The sequence below is a fragment of the Buteo buteo genome, chromosome 28, assembly GCF_964188355.1.
Source record: "Buteo buteo chromosome 28, bButBut1.hap1.1, whole genome shotgun sequence".
In the NCBI taxonomy this organism is placed as follows: Eukaryota; Metazoa; Chordata; class Aves; order Accipitriformes; family Accipitridae; genus Buteo; species Buteo buteo.
In genome coordinates, this window is record NC_134198.1 from 8,422,818 (window position 1) to 8,435,994 (window position 13,177).

Sequence of the window (13,177 nt, forward strand, 5' to 3'; positions counted from 1 at the left end):
TCTAAATTTTGTATGGTAATACAAAGAGGCAAGACACAATTCCGGTAAGTATTAATTGTTTTGGGCTGAGAATGTAGAGTGACCATAGGAGGAGCATTCCCATTCCCAGCCTCACAACAGACCAATGCTGAGGTGGGGAAAAATGGAGTGGGCTAGGATGCCTCCTGTCCCTGCCACAAGTGACAAATACAAGAAAAAACGGCAGTAGCATTTGTGCTAGTCTTTTGATTTGCTCCTTCATTACATTTATGGTGTAAACTAACTAAAAGTATACCTTTTACCCCCCAAAACAGGTGTCAAATTGTCGGGGGATGCAACGAGCCTACGGAATTCCTGACAGTTCGAGAACAGTGCGACCTTGAGCAGCTTGTAGTGTATCCTTGAGAGTCTGGAAAGATCCGAGAAGACCAGTACAAAAACAAGATAGTGATAAGAAGAACCGTCCTAACGAACTCACCAATCATGAGTTGTTAGTTACTAACCAAACCAATCATATACTAACACATACTCAAAAGAAGGGTATAAAAAGGTGTGTTAGAACAATAAAGTAGCCATTTTGCATGATCTATTACTTGTCGTGTCCGTCTCTACCGCGACATCAAATCTTCTTGAAGCCCACAATAAAAGTGTGCTCAAAAGCTTAACTAGACTCTGGAGAGTATTGGATCAAACTCAGGACTGGTTTACCACTACTACATTAAAAAATCTGACTTTTAAAAAAAAAAATATTTTACTAACATAATAAAGTAGGGCAAAAATCAGGGAACTGGTCAGAGATCCAGGACTGGAACATAAGAGAATCTACAGTGAAAGCACCCACGTCACAGTTGCTCAAATTTTACTTGGCTGTAGATCGTGGTTATCAGAACTTTACTTTTATTATAATAAAGAGTATTAAATTGAAAATCCAAATAATTTGTTGAGAAGATGTAAAGCTCACTTTGGAAAACCACAAAAAAGTATTTAACTTGTTTTTGTTGATCGCTGATGATCAAGGTAATTTACAGACTGCTGGCATTTTTACCTTGGAACAATCTCTGAGAGAGAGCAGCTAGTAGGTTAGAATTATAAAATAATGGAGTACAAACTATCTTACTTTTATTTACAATCATAAAATAAAAAAAAACCAGCTCTGACCTCAAAATAACTGCTCGTATAAGTTTACAGAAGCCTGTTTATTGCTCTTATAATGTAAAACAATGTTAAATAAAATTATACTTTAACATTATGACTTTTACAGCATTTTCATTAATACTTGAAAATGTTTGAAATAAACCACAGAAAAAGGAAAAGAGAAATGAAGGAATTTGTACAGTGTAATAGCCTTCCTCACTAAACTAAAATGTAACCATTTCTTTTAAAGGAAAAAACACTAAAATTCCAGTGACTTTATGTCCACACTCTCTCTCTCTCTCTCTGATATGTGGCAGATATTACACATATTAATGGAGAATATAATCGTGTCCATCATTCAGTGGGCAGGACTGCATCCTCAGATATGTGATCCAAAAGTACCAGCTATATGGGGGACCCTTCGAATCTAATTTGTGTTTTCAGATTTTATTAATATTTTAGCTGAGGTATTACAATAGTCACGCATAAATATTTGGTTCTTGTATAGTTGGTAGTTTATACTCACCGTTAATTGCCAGAATGCTTATCTGAATACTTTTTGGAGTTAATGTCTCTGTGGTGATATCAGAACTATAAAATACCTTTCAGTACTGCTTATTAAAATAATACAACTGAGTATTTTAAAACTAATAGTCAGTATGGTCACTACGCAGTCCTTGAAACGGCAAAGGTAATTTCCTCTTGTGTCTTTCTAGTTATTCCAGCAAGTCTATAGGATGAGGAAGGGAACTGGGCAAAAGCCAAGTTGTCCTTAGTTTTTCTTTTGTTTCCTGGGGAAAATTCTCATCCTGGGAGCAAAGACACAGAACTATATCAGACCTGGACCCAAGATGTGCATTACTTTCATTTAGCTAAGCAAGAAATGGAGGCAGAAAACTATTTTTCTTTAATTCCCTGTTTTAGACAAGTAACTGTGCCTTTTTCCATCTTTACTTGCATGGGTTGCCAGGATGCTCATCTGCCCATGTAGAAAAACAATAACTTTTTGATCTAAATCAAGTTTTGTAATCATGTTATTTTGTAATGCTATTTTGTAATTTTAGTACTGTCCCATCTAGAGAATAGTATGTTCCTGGCTGGCAAACCCCCCCATTATTCTAGGCAAATATACAAACAAACAAAACCATGATAGTTAAAAATACTAGTAGAACTGACTAAGGTTTATTTTTATGTTTGTTTTTCCTATGACCTATATTTTACATATAATATCCAAATGAACATTTGATGCTAAGACCTCATTCCAGTCATTTATATGCATGCCGAAATGAAAAACCAGGAGGATATATTCAGGCAATTAAAGAAAATATTGATTATGAGATAGAACAAAAAGAGAGCAAAAAAAGACTTCATGAAATATTTTATTTCAAGAAAACTATAATTCACAGAACTGTTGCAGTACTGGATTTTTTTTTTCTTTGTGAGTTGTAAAGATATGGGTGAGAAATGACTGTGCAAGATGGCAGAGTTGTGAGTGAGAAGCATGAGAAAATAACTTCTGCTTGTCTGTATAGCAATGACTTTTTATCAAAGATTTGATTGTGCATTCAGTATTATGGACTCATAATATGCAAATGCATTCTGCTGTTAATACACATTCACAGTATACATGTTAGTGGTTCCAAAGGAGCTGTTTGTTCCAATATATGCTCTGAATATGTATTAGGAATAATACACAATATGTAACTAAGAGCATTCTATATTATGAAAATATAACACAGAATGCATAATATTTTTAATACTTATTCATAGTGTACTCTCTGGCAGCTCAAAAGGAGCAACTGTACTGTGCACTATGAACTCATATTGAAGATGCACAAAATTAACTAAATTTTTATGGAGCTCTGGATGTGATAACATGATGTCACACAGCAATATAACATATAGTCTACTGTTCCACTGCATTATTTATTCTATTTGTATAATATGCTTGGTTTAGTATTTTTCATTTTAACATTTTTGGGAAGGATTGACTAGGTATTCTTTTCATATGGAAATATTTTTATTTTACATATGGTATTTTTGCAAACGTCATTTGATATTGGCAATTAGTTTGATACTGCTGAGAAAAGATAATGTAAATTTCATGAATACTCACAATTGTAAGGAATGTGTATAAAATACTAATGTAGAATAATGCCAGATCCAGATACTGCTCTGGTTGCAGAAGCAAAAGGAGCCTTGTTAACCTCAAAAGCAACAGAAATATTTGGCTTAGGTTTTTTTTGCTTGCTATAAACACAGCCTCTAGGATTATTATGACTAAGTGGTTAGATAAATTCATTAAGTTATTCTAAGTTTACTAACTCTCTATAAAGTTCATGTTACAATATTCTGTGTTCAGCTAGCCACACTTTTTTAATCAATAATTCCCTGAAACTTCCTATCCCCTTAACTCAAAAGATGCTGTTGTCCATCATTTGTCTTTGCTGAGATGATCTTTAATGTCAAGGCAAGTTCCAAATAATCTTGAATGCATTAAAATATCAGTACAGAGTTTGAAACACTCATTTTTGCTGAATTTCAAGTTTCTTCTGAAGTCCTAAGTAAGTTTTTTAATAAGGTGCAATATTAACTGCAAAGTGAAAAGCTGAATAACTGAGGGGAATATATGCAAATAAATTAAGTGTTGCAATCCAGCACACTTAGTTGTAATTGAATACTGAATATTTCTTCTTGACTTATTTGTAGGAATGCAATGAATTACTAGTTGACATTTTGTTGTGATGAAACGTCATTTTGCATGCCTCAATATATGATCTGTTACTTTTTCATGTGAGATCTATTACCTGCTTGAGTGAGCTACTTGCTTGAGCTTGCTAAGGAATAGCTGAAACTACCATAAACCATGCCATGTGACGTGTTTTGTCCTAGGTAGGATAAAGCTTGTTGAGCTGAATTCATCTTCGTGCAACTCCTTGGACTTCATTGGAGTTAGATCAGAAATAATTCACCTCAGAATATTTTATTTTGTTTTACTACATAATTTATCAATTTTAATGAAATCTTTGCCATCTGTGTTAGAAAATATTTTACAGAAACAAAATATTTCTTATGCTGTTGTACTGACTATAAACAGAAAAACAAAATGGAGAAAAATACCTTTTCATATTTTAAATCCATGTTTACACTGAGTTTAATTCTTAATTGCCAGCTCGAGCCAGCACAAAGCAGTCATTAAGCCTCATATTCCCTTTCTCCCTACTGTGGAGTCCATCCCGTGGCAGAAAAACATCAAACCTGGGCAAGAATCATTTATGGTAGAAAGACTTCTTCTTGCTCCCAAGGCAATGTACAGCATTACTGGAACCAATTGCTTCTCTAAATGAGAATGCATTTCTTTATTCCATTTCTGGTTATGGAAGGAGTTAAATCTGCATGTCTCTAATTTCATTTTAGGCATCCCACTGTTTATTTATTTCTATGTTTGCGCTCCTTGGAGGTGGATTTCCTTGGACTAGAAGGGGTTGGTTGCTCTGTTAGGACCAGCTGGTGTCTAAGGCACCATCAACCCAACAACACTTCGGTGTTTATGTTTTATAGAGTACAAATCCTCACCTACAACACAGCTGCATCCAGATCTGTTCTGGCACCTGACAATTTACATGGCTTTAAACAGGATCTTTTGGAGAAGGGTACTACACCGGCCAGGCCGTGAACACCAGGAACCAAAAATACTCCAAACCAGGCATGGTACTGGCCTTCAAGTTCCCTTTAACTGTGCATTTATGCATATACTGCACGTATTTCTGCTTTTGATCTAAATTTTAAAAAGCCCAACAATTTGTAAGCTTCACTCTTATAATACAATTTGGTTTTAACTGCAAGTCTTTTATTTAGCTCTTTTAACTATAACAGCCTTCCCATTTCAGCGTTGCTGCACTATAAAATACTTAGGACAGAGATCCTGCCACGATCCTCATACTGAAAAGAGTTATGAAGCTTAGAGTAATACACATAGGTTAAAAATGCATATTACAAAGTTGAAAATCATGTTCTTGGACATAGCAGAAGGATAACTTTAACTCACAGGTACTTAGGTACAAGCAATCAATCACAAAAAGATTTACTAAATATTATTGTCCATCTTTTAGGAACATTTAAGCTATCCACGGACATAAAATATTTCCAGTTCCCTCTGTTCCTGCTGATGGAAGGAAGTCAGCATCAGTTAAAGAGCAGCCTTGAGGAGGGAAAGGGAAGTGTTAGCATGGGGAGAAAATGTGGGTACCTACACCTGCATTGATCCATAAGTAATAAATAGTTATTGATCACTTCACTGTGTAAGCAGTGATATTTTTAATAAAATATTTTTTATTTGAAGAGCTATGTACAAATTTTCTACAGCATTGTTGAGGTAAGCAACTCTGCTATCCAACACTTCCTTCACAAGAAACTATCAGATATCCAAAAAACCTCAAAGACTAAAAGTTTGTCTTGAAAAATTCAAGCTAGAAATATAGCTCGAGTCTTTAATAATGTAAGTAAATAAGCTTTGCAGCAGTTCATCTTGGGATATCATGGGTTTACGTTAAATAAACAACTTCTGTCTTTCTAAACCACTTTCATTCAGTGACAGGTCCATTTTGGCTGGAGGTAACATCTATCGTATGGCTTGGGTAGGACCTCAGATTAGAAAATAGTGATGACCAATTTTGCTGTGAAGACATAGGATTATATTCTGCATTTTGTGCACTTCTGACAAGAATCTGTTTTACAGAAAACTTTTAATAGGGAAAAAAATAATGTTTTGGTTTTGGGTTTTGGTTTTTGTTTTTTTTTGTTTTTTTTTTTCTTTCACTAAATTTTTACCTGCCTACAAACTATACTTACTACTACAAACTATACTTACCACTTTACAAGTGTTTTGAGCTTCTCTTTGAAGCCGTCCCAAAATCTGCCATTAATTGTCTAGAAGACCATACCTGAATTTTATGATCTAGCAATAGAAGAGTGTATTGGAATACATACATGCAACAGCCTATAATTCAGTTGCTGTAGTAAGATACAGCATATCTCATATTTGTAGTCCACCTGAAAGGCTGCTGATGTTACTGTCTGAACTACCCACTTCCTGAGAATTTTCAATAATATTTTAGAATGATACATATTTTCAAGGAAAGTAATAAAGCAATTATTTTAGATTAGCTGTGTATTTGTTAGAACGATGTTGTACTGTCAGGAAGTGCTGTACGGTTGGCTTATGCCAATGAACTTTGCTTATCTGTGGTATTTCATTAACAGTGGCCACATCTGGATTCATCTTTTTACAATCATCACAGTCTGTAGTAGGCAGTGTATTATGTATTGCACAATATTTTTAATGTGCTATTTCAGTGAATTGTGCTTCTGGTGTATTGAATTTTCTTACCTTTTTTTAATCTGATTTTGCTTAGGGTTATCTCCCACTGCATCAGCTGCGATATCAGCGGAAGATCCTCTTCATTTAGTTGTTTTAAACTCTATGCAGGCTGCTACAGAGTTGAAGCTTGGCAGGGTGAGCTCATCCCATCAAGTTTTTTAAGGAGATAAACCGAGTGCCGTGGAGTTGACCGTGTGGGTTTCATAGATAAGCTTAAAAAAACCACCCTAAATACCAACCCTGGATGGTATCTGCTCTTCATAGGCAGTAATTATCCAATGAAATATTTTGAAGGCAGGGTGTGGTTGGCTAAATTATCGCTCCTCCCACTGTTTTCTCTATGTTTCCAGTTTCAGAGGGAAAAACACAAGCTTGTATGTTGAGTATGAGTCATAACCTCTCTACTGCTACTGACTCACTTGGGAGTTTGAGGTAAGTCATTCTACCTTATGTCTCAATGGCTCTGACCCCAGGACAGCAAAGCGAGAAGGAACTATGGAAAGTTATGCAATGTTTTCGTAGATGAAAAGTGTAGATATTGAGACCAATGTTATTATTATGCAGTATGATAATAATTTTGTGTGCCCAAAATGGATTTTTTACATAGCTTCTTCCCCACATAAAACATTTTTTTCCCATTTTGTCATGGAAAAGTTTAAAGAAAGATTATGTTGTACCAAAGAACGTCTTAGGTCACTGAAATACTTTACTTAAAAATGATTGTCTTTCTCAGAGGAAAGTACATGAACCTTTCATCACGCTGTTCAGTTTTGCACCAGTAATGACCAATAATAAAGCTATACAGCGGTGCAAAATTATCGATGGCTTCTCAAATAAGAGGAGGCCCTGAAGCGTGTGCAGTCTCACAAAGAACTTGCTCCTGCTCAGGTACTTACACTCCGTCCTGGTTGGTCTGCAAGCCTTGCAGGGAAATGCTAAACTTTATAGAAGTGAACTTTTAATACCCGAGTGTATTCCTTAGCACTTACGGTATCAGAATAAATATCCATCAGTTACAGTCTGTTATGTTAGGATGTAGATAGTCTATAACTTGGCTGCTTTGTCTTCCTACTTTTGTTTCCCCAAAAATACCTGGCTGCAGACTGTAATGAGACGTAATAGTAAAGTATATTTACCAAACCGTAGTAAAAAATGTGCTCGTAAGTTTTAAGGAAGTTACAGTTCAAACATGGACGCAGTTCGACAGAGAAAGGTGACATACACTGTGATAGCGTAAGGAAGGTTAAATCACGCAGCTTATGGACACCGGCCCACACACGAGCACTAATTGAGGTACTCCATGGTGTGGGCAAGCACAGAGCGCTTTGGGACGACCAAATCGATCTGTGCCATGGGAAAGAAATGTATTTCTCCTGTGGAGAAAGCACGGGTAACCCTGCTTGGCAGCTGGCACTGGAGGAAGCAGTTTGCACTCCAGGGTTTTACTTCTGAAAAATGCTCCTTCTATCCCTCCTCTTCCTTTGAGCATTCGTGTGCGCCCGCTTTAAAGTCCCTTTTCTAGACGTGTGTTACCAGGTAGGGTTACGGAGAGGGTCAGGCTGTGTTCGACCCGGCCTTGCAGAGGGGTGGAAGGGCCGGGGGGACACGCGTGGGGGCCCACGCCGTTTCACCTGCCCGCTCAACGGGTGGAAGGCCAGCGCTCCCCGCGGCCGGCAACTTCTGAGCCAGCGGCTGCCCCCCTCAAAGTGCCCCTGCCTCGCTGCTACGGCTGCGAGCCCCGTCCAGGCGTGAAAGCCTCCCTTTCACATTGCCTTTTTTTTTATTTTTTATTTTCTCCCCTATTTCTGCTTGACGGCTTTCAGCCTCCGGGGGGAATTTCCGTGGCTGGAGGCCCGGTTGGAGGCTCGGGGGGGGGGGGGGAGCAGCGAGGCGCCCCGCCAGCCACCCGTCCCCGTCCCCACAGCCCCCGGCCCGGCCCAGCCCGGCGGCTGACGGGCGGCAGGACCTGCACCAGCCCGCCCGCCCGCCGCAGTGGGATGTTTCATTGTCCGGAAATGATGGAGAAGGAGTGACTGTGGCGGCGGGGGGCGAGTGCCACTGGCTGTGGCGGGCGGGAGCCGGGGGGGGGGTGTGTGTGTGTGGGGAAGGCCCGCGGGCGGGAGGGCGGGAGCCGGGGTGTGTGTGTGGGGAAGGCCCGCGGGCGGCGGGAAGAGGCAGGCGGGCGGGCGGCCGCCGCCGTGGGGAGACGGATCGGCGTCTGAGGAGGGCCGGGCGCCCGCGGCGGAGCGGGAGGAAATGCGGAGGTAGGGCGCGCCGCGCTGCCGGCCGGCTCCGCGGGCGGGCGGGCGGACGAACGGGGCCCTCCCTCCCTTTCGCCCTCCCTCCCCGCCCCGGGCACCCCCCGCGGGCGCCCGGCTGAGGGCCCGCCGCCGCCCCCGCCCCGCGGGTGCTGGCGGCGGGGTCGGTACGGCGCGCCCGCCGCCCGCAAAGTTGCCGGCGGTTCGTTGCTGTCCCTCCTCTCAAGCCCCCCCCCCCCCCCGCCCCGGGCCGCGAGTTTTGTGCGTGAAGCGCGTTAACGAGCCCTTTCGTTTGGTTGTTCCTTCAGGGCGGCGTGTTAGTTTTGGTCGGAGGGGGGGTGCAGGCTCTCTGTGACTCGGTGAGGGCTGGCAGATGTCCCAAGTGAGGGAACCTCTTCCTCCGGGGCCTGAAGGGCCAGAGCAAGCTCCGGCTGAAAGCAGCGCTTTGATCTCTCTCCCTCGAGGTGAGTTGCTTTAAAGTTCCTCTGTAATTGTTGCGCCTTTGACTTGAAAGATGCGTTTACTGACTTGTTTTGTGGGTTTTAACCCCTCTTCTCCTTCCCCTCCCCCGACCTCCCCTAGTCGCTGTGACTCTGTAACGCTTTCGCTTCCACCTCGTTATTGTTTTAAGCAGAAGTTCCTATGTAGAAAATGCAAAAAAACCCCGGAGATGCACTGTTGTCAGCACCGGTTCTCAGTACTTGAAAAACTGCAGTCGTTCAGAGGCACATGCTGCTCCTTAAAAATCGCTGGCTTCTTCCTCAGGTTTGTGTTTGTGTTTAGAAGCTCCTTCCTGTAAAGCTCTCCTTCCAGGTCTTGCAGTAAGTTGGGAAAGGTTGATCCAGGAGCGTTGTTCAGGTTGGAGGTCACTTTGCTGTTTCTTTCTTAAATTACTCTGTGATGCTGCAGCTAAAACGCGTTTCTGGGAGTATTAACTTGTTCCGTATCAGCTGTTCAAAAGGTTGTTTAAAAGTACATTCATCTTAAAGGGAATTTCTTTTAAGTTATGCCTTATTTGCATTTGCACAAAATACATTGGCATTCTGATCACCTTCACGTGGGGAAGTTTGACAAGGTGTCTTGCAGGTTATCCTCAAAATAGGGAAGTGTGTTTGCCTCCTGAGTCCTGGTCTGTGAAGATGAGACTTAATTTTATTTTTTTTTTTCTGTTTACAGCTACAGCTTTGTTTTCCAGAATTCTGACAGGAGTTTAAAAAGTCTCTGAAGGAACAGACAAATAAGCTTGTTCAAAAACTGTAACTTTATTCATAACTGGTTAACTGGAGCAGAGCCTGGTAACACAGTTGTGCAACTGTGGATTAAAGATGCAGTCTTGGTTTTGTAACTTGGAAAATCAATAGCTATGTGAAATCAAAGTTGAAGACTCATTTGAGAAACCAGAAAGTATCCGTAGCTAAGTTAAAAAATGTTCTGGCAGGGAGACATATTAAATTGGCTTATACTTATCTTATTGTTGGCTTTTTTTTTTTGTCTAGAGAATGACTCATAACTTCTAAACAGTAAAAAATAATAATAAAAAAAGATTAGATACAGAGGATGAAGCATGCAGAACTGAACTGTTAGAATCATGTTTTTGCCAGAAACATCAGTATCCGTGATGATACATGTTTATTTTCAATGTGTTGGTTTTATCTGTCATGTGATCAAGTGGCCACACTGGTTAAATCCTGCATGTAGGCCATACATAAAAGTTACTGAAGTTGTAAGTCAGTGAACTCACTAGGCTGGAAAGTGGTCTCACTCTTACAGTGCCACTTTAAATTGAGTTTTCACTATGAAGTAAAGTCTTATGGGATTCCATTTTGTAAGATTTTCAATACGTGCTCTTCTTCTTATGGAAAGTAAGGAAACAAATACTGACCTGTCCACGGACAAGTTATGTGCAGGAAATCTGACTGACACAATCACAGCTGTTGAGGTGGAGGATTATAAAGTTAATTTTCTTAGGGATCAGTAAGGTACATGCTGTTTCAGGTTTGTTCACTGGCCACACCTTTCAAGGCACACGCTCAATATTAAAGCATATGTTATAGTTCACAGAAAGACAAGGGTGGGTTTTTACAGAATTCATCCTTCAAGTACATAATTTTTATTCTAATGAACTTAGATTTAAGGATAACTGTGGATAGTTGTTGCTTTTTTCTAGCCTAAGTCTGTTGGGGAAATGGGGGTGGAAAGAGGAAGAGGTGAGTTCATAACATTTCCAGTCTATATTCCAGCATTTCTGTTGTCAGCTTTGCAGTGTGTGGTTACAGGGTAAGGTAGTCCAGATATTCCAGGACTAAAGAACTAAGATAATATGTCTGGGACTTTCAGTAGCCCCTACTTTTTCTATACTATCCCCAGGACATCCAAAAGTACACTGAATTCGCTAGAATTTGGCAATAATTTTAAAAGCTGTGGTTGAAATTCATATTATTTCTGGAAATAGGCTAGAGATATTTGGAAAAATCTGCAATAATTTGAAATGATAACTACTTTACTTAGTATCACTTCATCATATTTATGTGATGACTCCATATATTTACAGTGAGACACTTTAAATCTGTGTCCACCTAGAAATAAAGATTTTTTTAATCAGGAAAAAACCGGCTTGTGTTGTATGTGTGATAACATCTTAAGTGCATTCTAGTGAGGAAGAATTTTTGATTGGTAACAGCATACTTTAATGTGCTTTCTTTATTTGTTTAACTGGTATAGATACCTTATATCCTGAGAACAAACTTCTCTTCTGTAGTTCTGTGAGGTATCACCAAAAAACTCCGGATCTTCAAAGTGCTCCTTTTGCTTGCTGTCATATACATTCAGAAGCTGAAGCTGAATGTTATTTTTCCATGAAAGGAACAGAAACTTCAACTGAATTTTAAATGTTCAACAAACATCTATCCCACAACCTAATTAAAAAACAGACAAAAGTAATAAAGTTTAGGCAGATTGCAGGGTTATACATCAGTTGTGGACATGGTGAGAACTGTGGGTTGAGACATAGTTTGGCCTACAGATGTGGCATGCTCTGGCTTTCGCAACTTAAAAGAATTTTTGTGTGTTACTTTAACCAATACGCTCTCTCAATATCTCCCCTGTCACTGTTCTTGTTAGTTCATTTTTGACTTAATGCATAAATATTAGTGAGATTATTGGACTTTGCCCCTCCACCGTTAGTGTGCTATGAGAGAGAGCAAATGAAATCATAGCATCTTCTTTCGTGGCAATGTCAATACTCAATTTCAGTCTTTCAACCATTATCTGTGCCAACCGAGTCTGCTGCTCTAAGGCACATGCTACAGGATGAAAGGTTTAACCTAATTTCTGCAAACATGCAGTTAATATTTGCCACATTCTTCCAAAAGTGTAGCTCTACTTGTGCACCCTTGTTCAAGATCCTGGTCGTGCCGTCTCTCCTCTCCTGTAGCTCCACAGGCCTTGGAATCAAATTGGGACTACTTCTACCTGTGTGCTGTGTAACGTAGTCAGTGAATAGTGTCATCTCTGTGCTCAGACCACTTCATTTTGGCTGTGATCAAGTATTTTCTCCATTGGTAGGTACCAAAATAATGTCCCTAAGCAAGGAGTGTGACAATTAGTGGCCATTAGTCTCTCTGCTTTAAGGAAAATGTTTCATGTGTTAGAGCTCGTGTTGTGATTATTGCCTGGGCCATGGGTAGACTTTTTTCATTAAATCCTCTGCATTTGAATAAACCGTGGAATATGAGAGAGAAATTCAACAAACGTGAAACTATGTTTAGAGAATCAGGCCACATGTTAGAAAATGTAGGACTGTCATCCATAAAGTATTTGGAACGCTTTTACCTTTGCTTGTTGGTAACTAAATGTAACCTAGAATAACAAGTGAATAATGTTTAGCATTCTCAATTTAGAAAGAAAATAAATAAAATAATAGTAATAATAGAAGACCTATTATGAAATTGAGACTGATAATTGCCATTCAACTAGAAGCACATTCTAATAACTCTTCAGGTGATGGAAGTCCACTAGAATTTATCTTTTTTCAGTGGGGTGGGGGTGGAGGATGGAGGAGTCTAGTAGAAGTATTAAGGGCCAAGTTCTGTAAGTGGCCATTCTCTCTGGTATAAATCATGTCAGTGTTGCTGGATGGAGATGCAGTTCTGATTTGGTGTCTGAAGAAACCATATTCAGCAACTCCAACTTCCATTCAGAAAAGTACAAAACCCATGTGCTCCTTTTCAAGAATGTGACTCAAACCTTTTTGTGTTTTCTGTGCTTAACTGTTTTCATGATGAGGAGCACTAAAGGAATGTGCTGGCTAGATGAGATGGGGTGACAGGGGACTTACTGTGGGGAATGTTTGGACATTCTTGAGGCAACGACGATTACTATAACCATAGTTGTTGCACTTTACCAGCAGTGCCTCAGTGTTATGAGT

At 39.8% G+C, this 13,177-nt stretch overlaps 1 protein-coding gene across 3 annotated transcripts in view; it reads left to right on the plus strand.

Moving 5' to 3' along the window:
- The first annotated feature begins 6,824 nt into the window (after positions 1 to 6,824).
- MDFIC (MyoD family inhibitor domain containing) overlaps positions 6,825 to 13,177 on the plus strand; it is a 53,234-nt gene continuing 46,881 nt past the window's right edge. The window contains exons 1-2 of one of the 3 annotated variants that reach the window (XM_075059141.1): positions 6,825 to 6,925; positions 9,060 to 9,215. In XM_075059141.1, the coding sequence (XP_074915242.1) occupies positions 9,125 to 9,215 (91 nt within the window). In that variant the 5' untranslated portion in view covers positions 6,825 to 6,925; positions 9,060 to 9,124. Of the gene's footprint in view, positions 6,926 to 8,615; positions 8,758 to 9,059; positions 9,216 to 9,385; positions 9,517 to 13,177 lie in introns of those variants that run through there. The other 2 variants (XM_075059142.1, XM_075059143.1) reach the window with 2 other exon arrangements.